This window comes from Stigmatopora argus, chromosome 5 (assembly GCF_051989625.1).
Source record: "Stigmatopora argus isolate UIUO_Sarg chromosome 5, RoL_Sarg_1.0, whole genome shotgun sequence".
NCBI classification, from domain to species: Eukaryota; Metazoa; Chordata; class Actinopteri; order Syngnathiformes; family Syngnathidae; genus Stigmatopora; species Stigmatopora argus.
In genome coordinates, this window is record NC_135391.1 from 6,146,633 (window position 1) to 6,171,364 (window position 24,732).

General features: G+C 42.9%; 1 protein-coding gene across 1 annotated transcript in view; it reads left to right on the forward strand.

The window, feature by feature from the left end:
- cux2b (cut-like homeobox 2b) overlaps nt 1-24,732 on the forward strand; it is a 91,041-nt gene that overhangs the window by 38,413 nt on the left and 27,896 nt on the right. Inside the window, exons 3-4 of the mRNA XM_077600756.1 lie at nt 573-620; nt 23,392-23,470. Of these exons, the coding sequence (XP_077456882.1) occupies nt 573-620; nt 23,392-23,470 (127 nt within the window). The remainder of the gene's footprint in view (nt 1-572; nt 621-23,391; nt 23,471-24,732) is intronic.

Below are 24,732 nucleotides of genomic sequence, written 5' to 3' on the forward strand. Positions count from 1 at the left end.
AAATTTATCTAAAAAACTGTTTTGTTAACAGATGCCATTTTTCTACTATGACTTTAACGTATGTTAGTTGTTGGTTCATGAAAAATGAATGACAATTTCCTATCGTTGATGCGACATCTATTTATCTTCATTGTGCATTCTTAGCTCGTGCGACTTATAGTCAACAATGAAAGAAATGAATCTTAATGATAAAATGAATATGTTTACAATGGTTATTGCTTTCTTCTTTAAATAAACGAACCTTGCCATGGTTCATTCGCCTTTTCCATCCCAAATACGCAGGCAGTGTCGCGTCGTAATCTTGTCAGTAAAATACAGGCATTTAAGACGGGATCAGGCTGTCATCAGTGGCAGCCCAATCCCCTTACCTGGGTCTGTGGGAGCTCACAGTCTGGATCCTGAGCTTTAACGCAGGCTACTGGAAAGCCCCACTTTTCAAACACGCCTGCAGAAAACCCTGTCGGTTTAGCCCCAAATGCCCATGCCGTGTTTGCGCATGTAGCCAGGTGAAATATCGAGAACAACAACATACACGTTTATTTACGATCGTTTATTTGTTCCCTCGCACGTAGGAAGTCCGGGAGATGGTGGCACCAGTTCTCAAGAGTTTCCAAGCCCAGGTGAGTCCTTGACTTGTTTTTTTTTTGTTACAAAACAAATGTCCAAGTTAGAAATAGCAATTAAAGTAGACGATTTCCAGTTTTCATCTGACGAGACGAAAATGCCAAAGGAAAACATTCGGACATAGTTTGATAACCCAAATATGGATTGTTTAAAACGTGTACTTGTCAGTCAGTGTTCGTTTGAAATTGTTGGAAATCCTTATTGATTTTTTGCAGAAGAAAACCTTTGATTTTTTTAAAAGACAAAAACGTTTAGAAGATTTTGAAAGGAGTAAAATAGGAGTAGGACTAACAGGATTTTTTTGTTCCACAACTTTGATCAGATCATTGGGAGCATTTTGTTTCGAGACAAAAAAATGGGATTTTCAAGGGCCACTTTGGACTTATTTCAAGGTTTTTCCAGTCTCGGTAAAAGTAAATTGACCTAAAAACGTCATGTTTTAGTACAAGGGTGTCAGATTCGGGTTGGTTCGCGGGCCGCGTTAACGGCAACTCGATTTCATGTGGGCCGGACTATTTTAGATATAATATTTAGATTTTTTATAAATGGATTAAAAGAACTTGATTAAAAGTCCTGAATATTCAGTTTTTTATAGATCTAAAATAATGGTGATTTTAGCTTTTTTTTTATTGATTTTTAGATTTTACAAAATGAATTTTGAACTAAAAACACAGGAAAAATTTATTAAAAAATTACAATTATTGATTTAAAAGGGGGAAAATCAGGAAATTTAATATACATCTAAACTCTTCATTTTAATTTGATCCTAAAACAGAAAGTCAGCACTCGTGATTTACTATCCCGGGCCACACAAAATGATGCGGCGGGCCAGATTTGGCCCCCGGGCCGCCACTTTGACACCTGTGTTTTAGTATTTGTAATTGTATTTGAAAATGCGGATTCTTGAAAAATTTCAAGGGAGGACCTAAAACGTTCTCCAATTCTGGGACGACGCATTTGTTTGATGTCTTTCTGGAAACACGGATTGATTCTGACTGTCATCAGCCGAGACCGCTGCGCTTCTTTCGACCAATGATATCATACGTGCTACAATGAAGGAATCCATTGCATATTTTTCATCGGGAACTTATTGACTGATGCCTTTCGCGTCAAAGTGAAGTAGCATCTATCTGCCATTAGATGATCAGATATCTGGCTTCTCATATTTTCTTGCCGAGACAAGCCCTCATTTCCTGTTGTGATGGCGCATTGGCTGAGCCCCCCGTTTGACGGCGCCATATTGAAAAAGTCATCTGATACCTACCACGTCTCTGCCTCCAGCCATTAAACCAAGGTCATAAATCACATTTGCGTGCTGCGTTCGGGTCCGCAACGCAGACACTTCTGGAAACGATAAGGCAAATATGTTTGCAGCCTGTTTCCCGGCCCTCCCTTCCAAAACCCCAGCCGGTCGCGACGCACCAGAACATTCCGCATGGATCGTTGGCCTCTCTCGGAAGTGATTATTGGCAGCTTCTTTTTAATTCTTTATAATTGACTACGTCCAAGCGAGCACGTTCCCTGGCAACGGCGACGGGGTTCAATACGCTACTCTGCCATGTCGGCTGATTTGTGTGCTAATTCAATTACTCCGACTGTAAAGTTGCACAAATATCAGAAGCGGCCTTCCGTATCTTTATTGTGCAAACAGGAACCCACAGGATTAATTTAAGCCCCATTGATGTCTGACAACTGGGAGCCCAGAGATGTTCCACAGTAGATAAAATAGATGGCTGATAATGAGCCATGATTTCCTCCTCCTTCCTCCTTTTTTTTTTGCTCTTTCGCTGGAGGCCTCCTCGGGTACCTTTTCTGCCTCTCTTGTGTAACTTCCACTGGTTTGTTGACAGAGGCACTTTCAGCGATTATTTTCATGATGATTTCCCACCAGCTTCTTTTCTAATCCTCTGCTGTTTGTCGGCTCCACTTTGACCTTATTGCTCATGTGGAACGGCTCGCAGAGGCCGCTGAACTTTAACCGGTGGTAGTTTGCCGGGTACACGGTCGATTGGTCGCCGGTCTTTTGGTCGCCCAGAAAGTAAGTGATAATTACCATTTAAATCGTTGCTCATATTCCCTAAATACAAACTGTGAATTACTATTTAGTCATACTTAATGCCCTAGTAATTATTAGGCTAAAGAAAAGCTCCAAATTTCCCAGACTTTTATTGTTTTTTGTTGGAGAACTTGTTAAGACACTGACTGACGTCGCTTCTTAAAGGGACAACGCATGTACATACAAACTCTTATACACTCACATGTCGGCTCAGTGAAACTGCTCAGGGCCATTGTTGGCTTTTATTGATGCATAGACCGTGTTGACTTACCTTGTTTTGTCGCCGGTCTTTTGGTTGTTGGTCTTTCGGTCGCCAGTCTTTTGGTCGCCCGGACCCAAACAACGGGCGACCAAAAGACCAGCGACAAATCAAGGTAAAACAACACGGTCTACGCATCAATAAAACCCAACAATGGCCCTGAGCAGTTTCACTGAGCCAACGTGTGAGTGTATAAGACTTTGTATGTACATAAGTTGTCCCCTTAGGAAGGTACGTCAGTCAGGGTCTTAACAAGTTCTCCAACAAAACACAATAAAAGTACGGGAAATTTGGAGCTTTTCTTTAGCCTAATAATTAATAGGGCATTAAGTATGACAAAATAGTAATTTGCAGTTTGTATTTAGGGAATTTGAGCAACGATTTAAATGGTAATTATCAATAACCTTCCGGGCGACCAAAAGACCGGCGACCAAAAGACCGCCAGACCAATCGACCGTGTACCTCTGGAACGGCTCGCAGAGGCCACTGAACTTTAACCGGCGCTAGTTTGCCGCCTCGGCCTACTGCAGATGAAGACTGGCGACGGGGTGGAGCTTTGGGATGGACCGACGCTTGCCGCCAGATGCGCCGTACAGGTGGCATAGGACATAAAAGTCCGGGAGTGTTTGCGTGGGAGAATGGAGAAGCGAATCCTGGCTTCCACCGCCCTTCAACCCATCCCAGTCGGGAGACCCGAAGGAACGCCCCGTGGTGTTTGGACCCTCATCACGCCACTTCTGAAGGAAAAGCCAAGTCCTTTGAAGTGTTTGCGACATGACAGGTTTCTCTCTCTTTTCTTATTCATTTCATTTCAGCTTCAGCGCCCCCCCTCCACTCCACCCACTTTCTCTTTGCGCTCTGGTCCAATCGCGCCGTCTAATTATCGCTAACCAGGCGACTGATTAGAAACCCGACCTAGTTTTTTTTGCCTGCGAAGGAGGAGAAAGGGTTAATCCCAGAGCTGGTGACTGTCATTGGTCGCTTCCCTCCTTTTTCTCCTCTTTTCGGTCGGCGCTTCTTTCTTTCCCTGGAAGTTTGCTAATGAGGTCCCGTCAGAGCTGAGGAGAGGTGTTAATTTGGCCTTGTGAAGTAGGAAGGAGATTAAGGACAGTGAGGAACTGAGTTTACGGCTTAAAATACATCGCTGTCCTTATTAATCCACCGGGCCCTCGGAGACCGGCGTTTCTGGATTTATAATGAACACTGTTTTTGAATTAAGGTAAGTTGAATCAAAATCGACGGAGAAGAAGAGTACGCCGGTCTGGTCTCTCTGGTCTTGGGGGTGCCTTTGGGGCCGCCTTTGGGGGCTCTGGGATATGACGGTTATTTCTCAAATAACCCATGGTTGGAGAATCGAACCCGCTGGAACGCGGGAGGTTGGTTCACACAACTTTCACGCGACTCCATGCAATTTGCACTCTCCTCACACTTTCAAGTGTAAACTCCCTTTGGGTAAAACCTTTGTAAGGTGTAGAAAACGGAACAATGTCACTTTTTTCGCTTGTTGCTTCCTTTTGTCGCCAACACTATTATATCTGCTTCATATTAACTCATTGTTTTTAGTTTTTCTCCGGCCCTGTCGATGAATGGAATGCTGCGCTCAGACCGGCCACGTTTTGACGTGCGACAATGCATCGCCAAAGGCCATTTTGTGTTCGCACCTACTTTTTAGGCGGTAATATGTCGCTGACAGTCTCAGCCAATGGAAACAAACAATTTCTGGTTTACGGAACTTAACAAAACGACTTAATTCTCATGATATTATGACTTTAATCTCATAATATCAGGACTTTGATCTCATAATAGAAAGACCTTTTTGTTGACTTGATTCTCATAATAGTGCGGCTTGCGTGTCCTAATATTTTAGCTTTTCTCCCAGTCCTATTTTTTTTCTTCTTTTTGTTCTTGTCTGAATGCTGAGGAAGGTTTGGTTACTGAAGATATCTGAATGATAAAAGATATTCATCATATTAATCTCATTGACTGCGATAGACGTCCAATCCGTTTAAACTAGGAGTTCCAAAGAGCCACGCGATTGGAGGTCAATGGCACTGAAAGATTTGATGACAAAAAAGCCGCTTTTCCACGATAATTTCGAATTGAGCAGATGGAGAGCCTGACAAATAGTTTGCAGCATGTAATTAGCAACACTATTGGTTACATTACATTAACCCCTCAAGCTCAGGAATCATTATTGTCCCTCATTATCTCCTCGCAAGGTACACTGGAGCTGAGTACACATCAAAAGCATCAAAGCGCTATTAAAACTCGGCGACTGGCGGTGGGGGCCGGTGGACACCTGTTGATGAATCTAACTGTGCCATTGCTTCCCCTGGGGTTGGGGAGTTATTGGGAGGGGGGGTTCGTACTTTGTTGTTGTTAGTTTGTCGCCGAGCAACTTCCTAAAATGACTTGTGTGCCTAATTTCGGATCGTTATGGTTTTTGCACTATTCCAAGGATTTAAATTGTCCTCCCATGAGTGAATCCTTGCATGTAAGAGAGATGTCGAATGTTAAAGTCCTCGTTGAAATGTATTTGTTTTATGTTGTAATCAGTTGCAACGAATGATTCAATTGGAGCAAAACTATTGTACCAAGAATTGGGATTGCAGGGGTTTAGCCCCAGTAAATGGATAGGGAAAGTTTTTTTGATTTTAGTTCAAAATGTGAAAATGGGCGGAAATCGACTACATTTTAAAGCTAACTTTTTTAAAACTTGATTCTGGTCGTTTGAAAACTGAACGGAGTCAATTTCTGATCATGGGTTCGGATCGAGGAAAGTTTTAGTTGCAAATATCTGTCTTTTTGCAGAAACTTGTTTGTCATTTGAAACTGAGAAAACCTTCCCATTGGCAGGTTTGTTTGGATTGAGTTGCAAATGTTCCCGACAAAATATGCCGAATGTTCCTGCGAGGCGCTGAAATCTCTGAATTTCAAAACCTTGACATACTTTTTGCCTCCCACTTTCTTTCTCGGCATGCACATTTGTCAATACAAACAGCATTGCTCTCGTTTTCAAAAACCTCTTTTCAAACGCTTGCGTTTTCAGGCCCCAAATGCCATTACCTCGTTGCTAAAAAAAAAAAAATCACTTCACCGAAAAGCTATTGTGTAATCATCCTCTACGTGTCAGGCCCGCAATTGCCCGGCGATCAGTCTTGGGACGCCCAATCGGGAACGGCTGCAGTTTTCCCCATGACCCAAAACCTTGATAAGCCGCCTAGAAAATGGACGGCTGATGGATGATTCCCGTTATGGAGAGTGCAGGTTATTGACCTGACCCGAGTCTGGATGTCGGAAAGTGTTTTCGAAGAGCCGCGTGGCGTTGCGTTGGTTCGTGGGGCGAGGTAGACAAACTTCTTCTTTGATCATCCATTGCGAGATGAAGACTCCGTCCTTCTTTTTGATGAATTCCTGAAGGAAATGAAGATTTCTCTTGAATGTATGAATACCTTATGAGTGGTGGAATGAATCCAAGTGTAGAGGAATGATAATTAATTACAGCCCTGTGATAAAAGGCTGTGGGTGTTATGACGCAAGCTTCCTCTGTGTCATTATGAGAGGCTCCGTAATTACCTTTCTGCACAAGCCAACGCTCACGGCGACGCTGGCGGTGAGAGCGGCGCTCGCTCACTGAGTCCAACGGTCATAAAGCTTTTCCACGCCTAATTGTCTGAGGGGCTCTATGGCACTTTCATAGATGAGGGACTGCGCCGGTGGGTAAAACGCTTGGCCGTGCACCAGCTTTTCCAGCTCAATGAAGACAGATCTTCATTACGGGCTAAACATTGCGGTTATTAGCTACAGATTGCTCAAGTGGATGGCTAACTTGGGAAGACGGGAAGGCGGGAAGGCTCGGGTCCAACGAGCGTCAACAGCCATTTCAAAGCGGTAGTTTCACTGGATTTCTTCAATGCCATATTTTGGTGCCACTAAACCACATCCTTTTGGAATTTTGGTCATGCCATTGCATCCTTTAAGAGCGCCATTTAATGTACTATTTTATCTTCTTCCACTAGCAAGTTGATCAAGTCTCCCATTTTGGCCGGGAGTATTTTACCTTCCAATAACTCTCCCGAATTAAACATTCATTTCCAACAAGGGTTTAGCATGGGGCGCTGGAGCCTAAGCCCAGCAAATGAGTGGTTAGCGTGTCGGCTTCACAGTTCTGGGGTCCTGGGTTCTAACTCAGGTCGGTCCACCTGTGTGGAGCTTCCCTGGGCCTGCGTGGGTTTCCTCTGGGTACTCCGGTTTCCTCCCACATTCCAAAGACATGGATGGTAGGCTGGTTGGACACTCTAAATTGCCCCAAGGTACTTTTGTGAGAATGTATGGTTGTCTGTCTCCTCGTGCCCTGCGATTGGCTGGACACCGATTCAGGGTGTCCCCCACCTTGTGCCAATTCAGCTGGGATAGGCCCCAGGATTCTTGTGAGGATGAAGCGGTTCAGAAAACGAATGAATGACTGCTGGAGCCTATCATCAGCTCACTAGGGGCACGAGGCAGGGGACACCTTGAATCGGTGGCCAACCAATGGCAGGGCCCAATGAGACTGACAACCAATGACACTCCTAATTTAGAGAGTTCAACTAGGGTAGGAGTCTTGCTAACGCTTGCGTCTTGGCCGTTCGTGCTCAACCATCCGCAGCAGAAGCAGCCACTCACTTCCAGGTCCTTTAGCTCATTACGTAATCAAAGCACGTCGCGCCTCCAGCCCATTGTGGGCAACATAATGGGATCCCGGGCCATGTAAACCGAGGTCTCTCCGCACCAGCTTTATCACTAGCGCCCTCTTCATAGAAAGGACTGCGGAGAGAGAGAGAGTGTAAGAGAGAGAGAAAGAGAGAGAGAGACAGGGCAAAGGAGGGTAATTGGACTTTAGATAATACCTTCCTTGAGCCGTTTACATCTTCTCCAGAGGGTCCATGTCTTCATCTGTTATTAACTTGCACTGAAAGCTACTTTCCCCCCCAAATTCAATGTCTTTTCAGTTATATTTATTCGAAAGATTCTGATGAAACAAATTCACTTGGCTGAAACGTATCACGCCCCACGACTTCAAGCTGTGTAAAATTCAGGTGAGGCCACATTTTTTGTGCAATGCCTCTGAAAGGCCCGGAGTAGGTCATTAATTTCCCCGAGGGGCCTTTTGAGAAAATGGAACGGTTGTCGAGGGTCACAGCACCTCAACTGTGTACTAACCTGACATATATTATATTTTACTGAGACTTTCTAAACAAGGTGAGAGTAGCGGTCACATATTTTCTGGAATATAAGCAGAACTTTTTTATAGTTTGGCAGGGCCTGTGACTAATACTCAAGTGCGACTTATATATGTATTTTTTTTATATGTTTTTTTGGGGGGTAAATCTATAGTTATCTGAAAAACACATCTTACAGATGCCTATTTAGCCTGTTTTTATCCTTTCACTATTGTTTCTTTGACGTGTGGTTGTTCTTAGTTTCTGATCAAATTAAAAATCCCTCCCCAAAATGCAACATATACATATTTTTCCCCTTTATTATGAATTGTTTGGCTTCAGCGACTTATACTCAGGTGCGAGTTATAGTCTGAAAAATGTTTCCGATTGGCATGAAACTTTTTTGCATGTTTTGACCAGGGGCGGTCCGTGCATTTTCTTGTAGCGCCTTCAACGGGTAAAATCCACTTCCTAGCAGCATTTAATGATTAATTACAAACACTGGAGCTTTTCAGATATCAGAACTGGGCCCACAATTGAAATATTATTTGGGAATATAGCCATATTTTACTCACCAAAAATAATTTTTAACTGTACACAATATCCATCCTCCTTTCTTTCTCCCTTCTTTTCTATCGGCATCGAAGCTAATGCCGAAAGTCGAGCCTGACCTGTCGTATTTCTGGCATAGTCCATCTTGAAAATGGCTTTAAATCAACACAACAATATATTTGCTTGTGCAGCTCGCTCCAGATACAGTTTGGTAGCTCTGCCTAATCACTAGCCAATCATAGTTGGTAAAAGCGATGACGTATCCCTACCCCTGCTTCAAGGCATTGTGGTGTTGCCAACTCGAAATCTGATTGGTTAAAGGAATAGTCTTATGGACGCTTGTTTAATGCAGCAGAGCCTGCAGAACTGATTGTGAAGGCCTTGAGGCAGATTTCTGACCCTGGCAACAAATAATGGCTGAAATGTGATTGGTTAAATGCTTCAATATGAAAACACACATCTGGAAACAGTGCAACCAGGAGGAAAAGCAATGAAAGGAAGCTAACAGACAATTTGGAATTATTTAATAAGTATTGATGGACAAAATATAACATATGATTCAGATATTTCTTAGGCCAGCAGAGACAGCCTTGACGGCCCTGACGGCCTGCCACTGGTTTGACTGATGTTTGTCATATGGCTGGAAGTGGGCGGGGATTATGCTAAGATTCCTCAACATTTACACCCGCTTTCCTAGTATGGATTTTCTCCTTCTCTGCTTGGCTGTGATCTGATGGTGTATTTGCGTATGTCTATATTGTTCTATTTTTCCGTCCTGAGCGGTGCCCCGTTGGTGTGTTGATCATTATGGATGCGTGTTTAGACTTGGGGTTGCGCGCCAGGTAAAGAAAGCGGGGAGGGGGGTGATATAAATAGGCATTTGGCTCTCAAGCCATGCGGAATTGATGAGTTTCAGCACATTGTGCTCCACGGTGCCAGGTTTAATTTCTAGCGACCTGACAGCACAAACCTCAGAGCCCGGAGACGTCACGCCTGACTGCCGCCGCTGTGCAAATGTTAGCCGTGTTTAAGGACGAACGCACGCATGGCGCCGGCTGCCCCGCCTCTATTGGCTATCGGCTTTGTTTTACATCTGTTTCCCTAAACTCTGGTCACCTGGAGAGACAGGCGATCGCCCCCGTCTCCCGACCTCTCACCAAAACACCCGCAGACATCAGACGGTAACGAATCTTCTCGCCACTTCCTCACCTATGCCTAGTGGAGAAGCTCCGTCCACCGAAGGTGCTTGTCACGTCGGTCGTGCTTTGCCGCTGGTGAAAGCGCAGTCGAATTAGCCATTGAAAAATGTGTGAAATTGCTGGCCTGGTGATGCCAGAAGAAGTCAAATCACCGTTTCGGAAATCAGGGAAAATGCACGCGAGGAGGAACGGATAGAATAGGCACGGTTACACCAATTTTTAAGCAGAATTCCAAGCAAATGGGTGCATCTTTGGTGTTTCAGTGGGGATGGACACTAAGATCTATGTGTGAAAGCCATTCCGGAATTGGGCGACATTTTGCTTTGTAAAATAACCCCCAATTTCTCTTTTGATCAAAGAAGTCAACAAATTTAGACACTATTTTCCTTTATCTACCAATGAAACGCCATTCAAGAGCAACCTAGGATTCAGAATCTCAAAATTTAAGAGCACCTACACAAGGTCACTAGGGTAGGGAATCAAACCCACAACTTCTGCATTAAGGAAAAACTACTTTTCCACTGAGCCAGAACCGCTAATAATTAATATTTGAAATATAATGCTTATTCAAACAAATGTTCCCACAAGAAATCTAAAAAAAAATCAAATATCAATTTTATCGGAAGTTTTAAATCAAATTTGGTCATTGGGGCTGACCAATGGAAACATGGCGTTTCAAACCAGATTGATTTGGTCTTTTTGAAAATAATGAAGCGCTTTTATCTCATTTTTGCATAGATTTTTTTAGAAAATAGTTTTTTTTTGTATTTACATTATTTCAAATGTTAACATTATGGGATGTAAAATGTCCTCCATTTCTGGAATGACTCAAATGATTTGGAAAGTAATTCTGTCTGCGATTCAAATTGGAATTACCTGTTTTTTTGGTCCTTTTTCTTGGAGTCTTGCCTATGAAGTTTCATTCAGGTAAAATCTCCACATGCTAATTAAATCACCTAACTTTCTGAAGAAAAGTATTGCTAAAATTACCTGGCATTTTAATTTAGACTTCAATAGAACGAGTTTAAAGACAATCTATTGTCTTTCATTCAGACTTGCAGTTTTTTTTTCCCTTTGCTGAGCTGCAGTATGTAGTTATGATTGATCTGGTAATTAAAAATATGCAGCGAGCGAAATTAACTGCTCCCTTTCTCTTTCTTTTTGTTTTAGAAAACAGTCTGCATTTTTTTCCTCCCTCTTCTCGGATAGATAATTTAATTGTGCACATCTGTGTTTTTGCAGCGCAATTCATCGGCCTCATTATTTTTACATTTTCATCTTTCTGGAGGGTGATCGATGAATTGATAAAAATAATGGAGCTATCTTAAATAATGCAAGGAAGAAAAGTTAGCTGCGGGCGCAGTCTTTGAACTTTTGTTCTTTTTTTCAAATTGTATTCACGGGGCGTGAAGGTGGGTCCCGCTGCGTTTGGCGTCGTATTTTTTTTGCTGTTCCCTTGCAAAAGCGAGACGCCGCTTTCCTCCTCGGTGAGCTCTCGCTCCTTGGGAATAATGCTTGTCCAGGCAAATATCCTAAATAATGAAGAAACTGGGAAGTCAAAGAATAACAGCACAAAGTAGGCCAATTACTACCAAGGGAACATTTTGCTTGAAGAAATAGCGCCTTCCAAATGTCACAAGCACCCCAACATTAGGACCGATTGTTTATAATATGACTTGACACGTTGCGAACGCTTCGAATATGGGATTAAGCACTATTTTAATTAACACGTGGCTCCGTTGGAACGAGATGCTGCAAGAGGGAGAAATGTTTTTTTTTCCCCTCAGAAGAAGAAACTTTAGCGACATATTGCTTTATTGAAGTTTTTAACATTTTGAAGACATCATCTTGTTATTTTGGCATTTTATCTTGGACTAATCACATCTGCTCGCCTTTAAGATGTGAAGCCAACGATCAGAGCCGGCTCTGCTTTGGTCACAAACATGTGTGTTATAAGTCCCAGCGCTGAGCTCTCTGTTTTATCACGGCCGTAAAGTGACCACAGTGGCCTGAGGAGAGTGTTAAACACATCCTCAATTAAAGCCATAACTTTACATCTGTGTTCGCCCAGATCCTTGTAATTGGGTCTCGCTGGATTTGGCGGGAGGGTCGCAGCTCTTCATCTGAAGAGGGGCGGAGAGGATCTTTTTTTTGGTGGCTCTTCTCCACTGTCCCGATGCTAGCAGTTAGCGTGGAAGAGCGACCATATCCAAACAAGACAACGGGGGGAATGGCGATATTCTATCGTGTTACTTCTTCAATGGAATCTAATTGGCATTGAAACTTTACCGTTAACATTGGAAAACTGGGGTTTCCGAACTTTTTCTTCTGGGGGCCGCTAGTAGAAGTTGGCGGTAGGAAAAATGGCAATTGGAAATGAATTTTGGTGTTTACTGAGCAGGAAGGGGTTTGAAATATGTATATCCAGTGACATAAATAATGGTCTATAGTGGAGTAAAGTGTGGACTATTTGCCTCGGAGGTACAGACAAAAATCCAGAAATTTCAAACCCACGTTTTTAGGATATTTGTGCGTTGTCTTCTCATTCCAAAATCTTTTCCCCGGGGTCCCACATTTCTTAAATCTGCCCCCCTTGTGATCTCTCTCCGTCCCTCATGTCTCGTGTCGCAAATCATACCGTGACTGCCAACTACGAAAAATTCAGTTTTTATTACACTCCAACTGCCGCTTTGAACGGCTTCAACATGAATTAAATTCAAGAAAGGGATTTTTCAATTTAAATATGAAAAAAAAATTCCAGGCTCAACCTAAAATACTTTTTACAGATGTCCTAAAATATTGAAAACCAGCGATGTTCAAATCAGCAAACATTACAGTGCATTTTATGCCTGCCTGAAATTCCTAACATTTGCGACTAGCGTACTAAGCAGCAAATCTATACACAGTGTATACTTAATAGCTAATCACCACTCAATGTATTTAACTACGTGAGATTTAGTTTTTGTTAAAGAATACCCGACAGGCCTCCTTGAGTTCTTTTGTGTGTGTATTTGTGAGCATGCAAGTGCTTCTTCCTGGTTGACACATGAAGGACAAATGAAGGTTCAATGAGATCCAGGCTTGTTTTATTACATCTAATATTGCGACCAATCTCAGCCCATTCATCTGAAGGACAAGCATCTATCCCCTAACTAAATCAGCCCGATAGTGTAGTGTAGGAAGGCTCTCTGCACAAAATTGCACAATCCGCACTACAAAGGTAGCCACGGAATAATGTGTACTTGCTTCACCCCCCTAAAATTGCTATTGCATTGGATTTAGGTCAACAATGGAATGTCCCCGATTGAACGTTCTTTTTACGCTTGGTCAACGAAATGTCATTTGTTATTTTTTTTCTTTTACCCACTTCCTCGCAACGGATGTTCTAACGAGGTAGAGCCTTTAAATAGCACGGGCGATAGCGCTGCAGAACCATGACATCCCAAGTGAGACGTTGCCCGAACCTGAGTGGCTGCAGCAGTGCGTCAGGTTTCTTTATTTATAACCCGCATGGAATTGTCCTACACTCCGTGCATATGGTGGGTTACGTAACTGTCAGTCGACATTGAAGTCGGGTCCTATATACGTGTATATAAAGCTCGCTTAAAAGTTGTTTTGTTACGAAAACGTAAGATTTGAGATGATGACAGGATGGATTTTGGAGAAATAATATCTCATTTGCATTTGACTATTTAAGTAACTCTTTCAAGAGAAGTAGTGGTGGTCCCTAGATTTGTAAAAGCTTCTGACATTGGAAGAAGAGTCCTGCGTATTGTCCCAACAGAATCTATTAACCCCTTACTGCAATTGAAATGACCCCCCCACATCTGTCATATTTTAGAGTGATCACAAAGACTTGTCATCATGTCAGCTAATGCCTGGCAGCGGGGGTCAATCAGTGGACATTAACCAAACAGAGCTCGTTTGTTTTACAGCTCTTGTGGTGTGTTGGCACCAGTGTACATGAGCTTTAGGCTGGCATCCAGCGGGCATGGAGGGCCTCCCATCAGACTGGATATCAACATGGGCCTTGGCTAGCCCTCTAAGAGAGGAATAAGGCCTTCCAGTATGGGATGTCCCCAATTCATTTGAACTGAAATGTTAATCGTAAATATATAATGCAGTGCTTTTCAACCTAAAAAATGGATGGAGTCACTAAGTTAACCTCCTCGTTCAAATTTTGAGGCAGTTGCAGTGAGAGGGTTAAAGGCTTATGGACAACATCAAGATTGCTACCTTCCAACTACCGTATTTTGCCGTTTAATATACCGGGTATATTAAATGAATTTTGCTTTTTTGAGCCTCCCGTTTGTGCGCCATTTAATATACCCCTACCATTTCATATACACGGGTATATTAAACGGCAACTCTGCTTTTTTGGCAAGATTTGTATGGTGTTCATGGGGGCATCATTATAGATACTTAAGTTCATTAATATTCCAAGTCAGACTTTATTCAGCAGTAAGTAGTTTTAACCTGATCAGGTAAGTAGTTGAAGTCTGCAAAACGTTGATGCACCCCGTCACAGCATAAAGAGTGCGTAGTGGATCGTACCTTCCCGTTTGTGCGCCATTTAATATACTCCTGCCTTTTAATATACCCCTGCCTTTTAATATACCCGGGTATATTAAATGGGGGGTATATTAAACAGCAAAATACGGTCAGAACTATTTCATTCGTTCATTTTCGACACCACTTTTCCTATAGGGACAATTTAAAAAGTTGAACCAGCCTAGCATAGATATTTTTGGGATGTGGGAGGACCCCAGAGTACCTGGAGAAAACCCACGCAGACACAGGGAGAACATGCAAACTCTAGAAACGGTCCCTTTCTCTCACCTGTTTCTCAACTAATGGATAATTTTACTAGCATCCGAGACCTGTCATTGACAATTCTGCTCTGAGTTTGACTGGGAGCGATATCGTTCTGTAAAATATACATGACATCAAAAAGCCTTAAAGGTTATTACAAATTAATAATGAGTAGTGGGCTAAGAGCAGTAAAAAATAGCCTTCCCTTGCTGCTCTGTTTAAATGTTTAATTTAACACGCTCTAGTATAAATATGGACTGCCTCCCAGCAATACTCTCGGCCCCAAAGTCTAACTAGACTGTCAGCTCTCCCGAACATTCCAAACTAGCCCACCGAGTTCACTCATTAAAATCGACATCTTGATTCATTCAGATGAGAATATTCATACGGAGCCGTCAGCTTTTATTTTGAAAGCACGTAGACCAATGGTTCTTCTGCATTTTACAGCAAGCGCCACCTGAAATATTTAGCTGTCCAGCGAATAATTATTACTAGACCACCAAGTCAAAATGAACAAGACGTTTTCTGCCATCAATGGCAGGCAATGAGTTAAAATTTTAGTGGAGTGCGACATATACCGTACTTTCCTGCTGTATTTGTAACAAAAAAATGATAATTTAATCAAGAATACGGCTTATATGCGCACAAATTAGACTTGACTTGCATGAAACTGCAAGGTGACAAAGACGGAACGCCATAACGCAACACAATCCGGCCGATACGGTAATTTATTTCAAAATAGAGAAAAGATAAACAGATAAAACGCTCAACAAAATGTATTTTGACATCTACGAATGAAATTCAAGAAAAAATAAACCGTATCTTGCATAAAATATGAAAAAACTCACTTACTTGTGTCTGCCATTGCTCACTCAGGGCACCGCCATCTTACCGTGGTAAAACGTGCTCTGACTGGCAAGACGCGAGTAGCCTTGATACATTTGTTCGTAGCGTTTACCATGTCAGAACATCCCAATAGTTTTAAGGCTGATCGAAGGTCTTGCGGTCGATCATTAAAATATCAGCCTTGATACCTGCAAAATCTGTATCTCATGCTATTATTGCATCCAGACACTTGGTGATTAGGGATGGTATAACAAAACTAGACCGCTATGGACCAACTTCATGGTTCTACTGTTCACAAGACTTCCTTTTTTAATTTGTCTCAGGCAACACCCTTTCGGAATCTGCATTTCAGCAGACGATCCTTTTGATTCATACAGTATCTCAGAGATACCATGTACGATGATTTTTCTTAACACATTTGCACTCCCTATTAAAACCATGAATATGGAGGTGAAAATTGTCAATCAGGGAGCGTCTTATAAAAGAGAAATCATAAAATTCAACGATTTTTAGGCAATTTTAAGGGTGCGGCTTAAACTTAAAGGGGGCTTATATGCGAGAAAATACAATGTTTGCCTGGTGGTTTAATTTACAATAGCTAAAAAGCACGTTGGTCAGAAAACACACGTGATTACCGGATGGTCTTGTGACCGAACCCGGTTCTGTCCAATAGGCCAAAAATAGCCATACCGATCACAATACCATTACTGAGTATCGGATTGGAACATAACTATTTCTGTTGCTACTCATAGCGCACTTTGAGCGCCACTGACAAAAACCCTTGATTCCGTTTCGAAGAACACACTTAACATTCAAGAATCTGTTATAACACTTATCAAGAGCATAGTCTCTGTAGACTCGGAGACACTAAAAAGCTCTTTCTGAGCATTTTTCCAACGCGTGTGAAATCATCGGCCCTGAATCCCCTCTCATAGTAGCGTCTCAGGACACTACAAAATTGCTTTATTCATGTTTTTAATGTAAGATGTCTGTTCCTGCGTCGCTCATTCTCCGCTGAGGCCTCGACGGTGGCAGCCGAGTCTGTAGTAAATTTGCCGGGCGACTACCTGGGAAACATCAACAGTCATTAATTATGTAAAACACTCCTCGCAGTCGGAGCAGGCAGAGCTGCACACGACTTTGGCGCCCGTTCTTATTAGACTCAATGTACTCTACAACAGGCCCCCACTGCCCGGAGGCGCCGAGGGATTATCAGCCTACCGCCATGACCCCCGCCCCCACCTCGGCACTCGACACACTGAATAGTACACACGTACACTCCTAATATAATGTTGTACTGGGTACTCCACAATGCATGCTTGTCTTTTCCTGAGTGGGAGAATAACAGAAATATCTGCTGTCTCTCCTCCCCGGTTAGGCCATCATTCACTCGCCTCCTTTGCAGTTTCTTTTAAAAAAAACAACCTTTTTCCTTGGCAATTGTTCCCGACTCCCCTGCTTCACGACGAATGAAAATCGGCAAATCTGACAGGACGAATGATATCCCGCTTTTGTCAGAAAGGCAACGTAAACGAAAGTAGTTGATGCTCCTGCCAAGACGCTTGACACAAAAGGAGGCTTAACTCCAAGTACGGCATTTGACAAGAACGCGTTTATCAAGCAAATTATTGACCTGGTTATGACGTAAAATGCCGATGGTTTGGCAGACGCTACGTTCCATTTACGGTTAAAGAATCGTTCGTCGGCGCTGTTCCGTTTCACGTGCGCGTCTTCAGAGTGATGTTCTTCCTCCGTGGAACAAAGGCAGTCCTGACACCTGTAATTAATTAGGCTATTATGCATTCCACAATGATAATTGCTTCACTGGAAAGTCACCAGCCTCGTGCAAGTGAGCTCAAGGAAAGGAGGATGGAGAGCGTTATCCATCATTGTGCTGCCCCCTTTTTCTCCCTTTCTTGTATCACGCTGTCTCACCTTGACTAGTACGGGGAAGAACTCGAGAAGCCATGTCAACACATGTCTGTAGGTCAGATATGGATCTACGCTTGCCAGGGTTCAATCTTTCTGGAGGGTTTGGAGTCGCACTGGCACGGTTATCTGTGACACCCCATCTGCTGTAGGTTGAGTTAAGAGTTATTAGCAACGTCATTCCAAGCGGAACAACGAAGCTTTTGCCAGCGTTGTTGGCCCGGCATCGCCAAAAGGACACCGGTAAAAAATAGCGGTTGTCATATTTTCTGAGGAGAAATGAATCGTTTTCCACTAGCTATGCTTGCTTGGAGAGTTGAAAGGTGGAATTGTGAGATATTTACCATTCTGTAGGCACCTATGACCCAAAGTTAATGGAGGCACATGTAGAAGTACACCCTAAAGTGGTTATGAATCAGTATTATGACACCAGTGTGAACTTGTATAGTAAAATCTTCCCGGAATCACGTTGTTCGGAATGTACTCCCTCCTCTGACCGACTTTCAATTTCGTGTTCCGACTCATCACATGATAAAGTCATTGAGTCTCAACTACCGATTTCAATTGAGTCCTTGAATCCTTGTCTTTGATGACATCATAATTTTCAAAGATGCAGAGGCTAAGTTACAAAAATGTTTTTTATTGCATTATTTCAATAGTTGTGGATCCGTGTAAATCTTGAATGAATTTTGAATACTCTTTGAAAAGATTAATTTATTCAACTAGTATGGAAAAAATTACAACTCTGTACCACCAATTCTAATGAATGACATATTCCTAGTACTAACATCTAGTGCTGAGGTTCTCACTTCTGTACTTGTCAGTCAGTATGCTCTGTTTCGGCTCATCAGCTTCTGTGTTTACCTCAGTTTCAGCTAGCCTTATTCCTTTACACACTGCCTGGAGGGATATGTATGAAAGACACACTTTCCTCAAGGTATAGGTCATTTGCTGCATCAAGCAAGCACTTGAAAGCCTGCACTAAAAAAATCACAACTTTTGACTCAAAAGACAGTCAGAAAAGACTGCAAAGATTTTGACTCCCGTTTGTCTTGTCTCAGCTAGTGACTTTGCTGTGACTTTGGTGGGCGTATCACACCACATCAGCAGTCTTTCCATTTGAAAAATTGTTACCCAGAAACCTCCCTTGCTTGATGAGATAGAAATAGAGACAAGAGTCCTGAAAAAAAGCATATTAAGTTCCATATCATTTTTACTAAATTCCCCGATGCTAATTGGAATGATAGTAAAATCTCACTAGTCAGGGCTTTGACTAAAACCTGGAAATTGTTCTCAAGCTACTCTATTGCGGGGCATTCAGATCATAGGTGCCAAAGTTTAGACCTGCCTACTGCGATATCATCTTTAATTGCCGTCTCCGCGAAAAGATGACCTTTTCGGTTCTCTGGCATTCCTCACGACTCCTCGACAATATTCCGCTGAAATCAACAGAGGAGCGTCGGGGTCATTAAGAAAGAAGCCGTGGTTTTGCCTTGTGCATTTGCGCTGGAGTGGATGACTATCGTTCAATCTACGAGTAGCAACCATTGGTTTGAGGGGCCGTTCTCACGTGAGTGAGTGGAAGTGGCATCCGGCATTTGTGAGAGCAGAGCTTTGATTGACAGGCAGCGCTGATCCGAATTGACGCGGTGACGAGATGTATGTCAGTGTGCTGACTGCTCATCTCACTTTGCACCCCGAGACGGGCACAGCTAGCGCCACGTTGCTACTGCTGCTCTGAGATGCACGTCACCGTGATTAAATCTCAGTTTGTGGATTGTGTATTCGACCAGGTTCAAGTATGTGCGCTTAGTCCCTCCCCGTCTAGACGACTGTATGTTGCAGTAGCGTTTACCACTAGCTTTCTTCTCCATTCACACCAACACATCCATCACTTCTAAACCCACCGTCAAAAAGAAGCGCCCGATTGAACCGCAAACACCAGAATGCGCGATACATCGTCTACAAGAAGCAATTCCATTCGAAAGCCTCTCCGCTTATACAAACTAAAGCATACATTGCGCAAGTGCAATGATCCAGTTGACTCTCGCTAAGATGTTTTGACAAGGGCTCGTAGTACACTTCATCCAGTTTTTGCCTAATAAGCACAGAGTGCGACAGGGCTTGTTGTGACATCCTGTCAGCCTGCGGGTTGGTCCGGCACTCTTTAAGCTCCACAGTAGGATGGACTCCCCATGATTGTGCACTGACCTTTGCATCATGGGGAAGATGACAGGTAATTTCAAGACCTCAGGGAATAGGGAACTGTACAATTGCGGTCCCCCTTCGTCCATAACACCAGGCGCTTTCACCTTGAGGCGTGTAGTGTGTTCGCGTGCCAGTGTACACACACATGCAGCGAAATGGACAGCCAGAGCCAAAGCCCTATTCTTTTCACTGTGGCTAAATATGTTCCAAGCTTGCGTTCTGCACGACAGGAAAAGTTTGGTCCTGACAAGGCTCCGGTCGTAGTCGCGGAATAATTGCCTTCAGCCTCGCGCAAGCAAATCACCGGGGTGGCAAAGTGGTAAGGCAGAGGGAGATGATTTAAAATGATAATTGCATAATCATCATTTGGGATGATTGTAATTGATGACTGTATGATTGCGTTGTGGTTTTCTCAGATCTTTACAAAGCAGATGTTCAAATTGTATTTTTCGGACTCTAGGTTGCACCTGATTTCAGGGTGACCCACATGAAACAGGCCCTGGATTTGGATCCACATCATTTTCCCCCCCCCTCAGAATATAAGGAGACTGTAGCTAAAACTAGTTTATTTTTAATAAGATGTATGATGAAAAAAATACAGCACAGTCTCTTTTTGTTCCGAGAAGAAAAATCAAGATATGATGCCTATCCAAATTTGGGGGCTGTTTTTTTGGGTCACCCTGTGTAAATCGCACCAGCCAAAAAACAAGAAGAAAAAACAAAATCTGAGTCCCAATTTTGAGGGGGGTTTATTTCATAACAGAACAAAAACAAACAAATTCAGTCATACATTCGCTAGAAGTCAGTCTCACCGTTTTGATATAGAGTTCCATCCCCGCTCGGTTTCTCAACGGGCCTGCGTGGGTTTTCTCCGAGTGCTCTGACTTCCGTCAGTCTTCATCTTAAGTAGCAATTTTGAACAACTCCAACCGATTCTGGAAGTCAAGTAGGTTTCTCGTTGCTATCTGTGTGGGGGAAAAGTATAAATCGCAGTTCCACCCAAACTATGAAAAAGTGCAATTTATAGTCCAGAAAATCTAGTAATTCTCACCTTCTTTTCGCTGAGGTGCACACAATGACAAAGATGGACGCACGGAAACTCAATTTAAGGGTGATATTCTCAAAGGTCGCTACTATTTCCTAGCAGTTGTCTCCCAGAGGCAGCAACGTGGTCCACTTGGTAGCCGTGTGAAGAGTTATGGGGGCGTGCTAACAGGTTTCCTTTGGCTCTGTCGCTCTCTCTCTTTCTCATTCTGCTACCCCAGGCTTCACTCTCGCTTGTAAACCCGCAATGTAGCCAAGCCCATTCCCGCGGTGGCCCTATCCTTTATCACAAAACAGGTGGAAAAACAAAGAATGTGCTCTGAGCCTCTACCGGCATCTGAGCGGCGTATCACATCGCCAAAATAGCAGACGAGCTTTGCCAACATTGGAGGTCCTGAAGCTTCGCCTCTGCTCACAACAAACATATGTGCTTTTAGTAATCTGCCAGTAGGAGACTTCTGGTTTTGGGAGCACCACACGTTTGGCAGGCGGAGGATTATCGGAGAAACGGCCAGGACTCCCCGATCAACCCGTATTTTACGCACCGCCTCCCGGGGCGCTTTGATGATGGCAAGGGTGGGGTATCCATACGCTTAGCGGGTGCTTATGTGTGTGTGTGCGTGTGATTGATGTGCCTGCTTGCTTCTCTAGGCAGGTTAATGGTGTGATTGCTGGGGTAATCTCTGTGTTCTCTTGTTAAAGGATGATGGAGGGCCTGGGGTCTAGTTGTTGCCTTCACATGTTCTTGTGCTTTTTTTTTTTAAATGCATTCGGGAATGTCGCTGTCATGATGTTTATTCTTCAAGCAAGCATGTCCCTGACGTGGGGAGGATCGGCGATGAGTTTAGAGACAGCTACATGTTGGGAACTTTTACCTAACATCCCCAAAAGAAAGTAATTCTTTGAGAAACCATGAGGATCTGGTTCTTCTTTCAGTCAGTCAATGAGTTAAGATGCTTAAAAAAGAGAATATATGGACAATTCTGACATAGACGACGAATCAATCACAAGCAAATTTTTGACAAAGCGAATAGTTGTCAAGTAGTTGATTACTAATGGCAGGCGTAATCGGATTTGAACACCTTTTGTGGGCTCTAGACACAAGAAAAACACCAACATCTTTTTTTCTGGAAGGGAGCGGTAGGTGGGGGAGTTTTAATTTGAAGTAAAGCAGAATGAAACAACAACACAATGTAGCAGGGAGCTGCCTGAGACCTAGACTATTGCATCTGTATTGATTGGGCGCTGGCCTTTTACATTTTCCATCAACTCCTCAGAGCGGCTTCTAGTGGCCGTGATGAAGAACAGTCGGTTGGATGATATTTCTTTAAACATCGTTTTGTTGTCATGCTTCCCCGGGGAAATGGCTAGAGCCGTCATTTCCAGTAAATCAAAGACGCCGTATTTACCCTGACACATCTTATTTGTGACCTCGCCAAACTTGACCCTAATGATTTTCAGACGGGCTGTAATCAGTAGTCAAATGGCAAATACTTTATGGACGATCATCATTTAAATTGACGGTGTTGAGAAGCACGTTTCGCCCTTCACTCACGGGTTGAGGTCCACGCGGGTGGTAGGACGAATGTAACCCAGATATCCACTGGGGCAGGTGCTCTGTCCGAAGAGCCAGGTGGCAGCTAATTCACTTTCTTTGTCCCTCCTAATGAATTGTTAATTGCTTGGCGTCACCCACTGAGGATAGCAGGTGCTGCCGGGGACCGTGTCACTCCCGAGCGAGGCCTCGGTCGACAGTCGGTGGGCCAAATGGCACCTTCGCTCAAGTCGTTCGCTGCGCTAGACGGACATTGAAAGGGACAGACACCTAGCATCAATGACCTTCATGTGGAAAATGGTCGCTCAAACCATTTAAATATGCCAATCGCATTTATCTTAGACCTCCGTTCATGGAGAAAATCATGTTTAACCCGTTCAAGTCCGCTTGCTACCGCTGCCATTTTGTGACATCAGTTATACCCACGTACATATATTATTTTAGGCTCGAACTCGGTGCACGGCACAATGGGTAGAACGGACATCACATGGAAAGGCGGGCAATCTGAGATACTACTAATAATAATAATAATAATAATCGGACATTGGACATTGTCATTATCATTGACTCGACAAAAGCCTAATTGTCATCATACCCAGCTGCGTATGACGAAAATCTCGTGTGATTGGTAAAAACGATAGCAGCATTGATCACATTTATGCCCCATTTAGGTCAGACACTGGAAATCCTGGATTTATTTTATTAGATACTTTCTGCAGGGTTGTTTACATAAATGTTTTTTTCTGTGCCTTTAACACATTAGCATTTTAACATTAATCATTCATTACCAGCCTCCCCAGTTCTATTGAATTGGTCATCTATTGGCGCCAATAGCATTGAACAGGTACTTGCATTAAACCAAACTGATTAAACCAATCACACACATTCGAGTGTTCCTGAGCTGATATTTTTTTCATTTTTTGGAGTATAATTCTTTTTGCAGTGAATCCGTTAAAGGTGACTTGAAAAGTCATGTATGTGCATCCCGTAACTTTGCCTTTCATTTCTTTGCAAAGTGTTTCAAGACCTCAAATGCCGATTAATGATGCTTTGTGAATGTAGTACTCGAGTACTTACCTTAATGGCATTTTTTTTTGTCCCTGCAGGTGGTCGCTCTGAACAAGCGGAGTAAAGAGGCTGAGTCTGCATTCCTAGGAATCTACAAACAGCTTATTGAAGCCCCAGGTGTGTTTCCCTCTAAAACTGGAGATGTTTATCTTCTCCAACAATACCAGCACAAAAAGTAGCCGCGCACGCACGTCTTTCCATTCTGCAAATAAGTTCTTCTTCTGTGTACATCAATTAATTTCTCATCTGTTATTCCAAATGTGGCCGGCACTCCACTAGGAATGTGACAATATATCCAAATTATCCCACCAAAAATCAATATATTCTTTTAAACAGGTGTGACTGTTTAAAATAAAATAAAATTAACAGGTTGCTAGCAAAATTTTCCAGTGTTTATGAGAGGATTCAAAGTCAGTCTTTCCAGGTTTGAGGGCATATACAGTTGATTTTGAGTCTATTTACATACATAACACAACATAAATAAGAAGTGACCTGTACATACCCTAAAAATCAACAGAAAGTGACCAAAAAATAAACAGAAAATGGCCTGAATGGCGCTAAATTTAACTTGGCGGCTAAGACCTTCCAATCCGTTTAAAATGGGTTCATTCGCTGCCACCTTCCCTTTTCAAATGGATTGGACATCTATTACTTCAGTCCACAGCAGAATGCTGAAAATAGCATATTTTCGGGTTATTATTATTAGTTAATTGAATGCCATGTAATGATTTCCAGACTAATTTATCGATAAATATCGTCTTGTATTGCAAATCGTATGACGAGTCCCATTCCTACTGTCCATTACGTTTACAAGGAGACACATCATCTCATGGACACATCCAAAAATATTGCTTTTCCGCATTGAAATTCATAAAGCCTCGCGCCCCGTGGTTTGTATCTATTTTTTAAAAGTGCGTGATCGGAGTGGTATCCAGAACTCCGCGTGAGGCCACTTCAAAACCCGGGCTCGGTCCTCGAGACTGCTCAACGTGGCTCCTCCAGGAGCTTCTGGCTGTTGATTGTAAAGAGCCAATTAAAATCCCCGTTGAAGTCGGTTTTCACGTGGGAAACCAGCCTGATTTTCGCTACAGAGCGAGAGAAGTGTTTTTCCTCTTGTCGCTTTTCCTCGCCTGACACTATTGCAGGAGATTGTAATAAAGTTTGACCCGATCCGATTTTAGATCAGAGAAATGCTTTTGGGAGGAGTAGAAAAAGCCGTTGACTAATGCAACGAATGCAGAATACATAAAAGTCTGCAGCTGACTTTTTTAAAGGTCTCCTTTTTGCCTTGAAGTTTCCTACAAGCTCTTTCTCTCCATCCAAAGACACTTTACAAATGTCCTTCCTAAGCCATTTGCTTAACTTAATGTTTAGTTTTT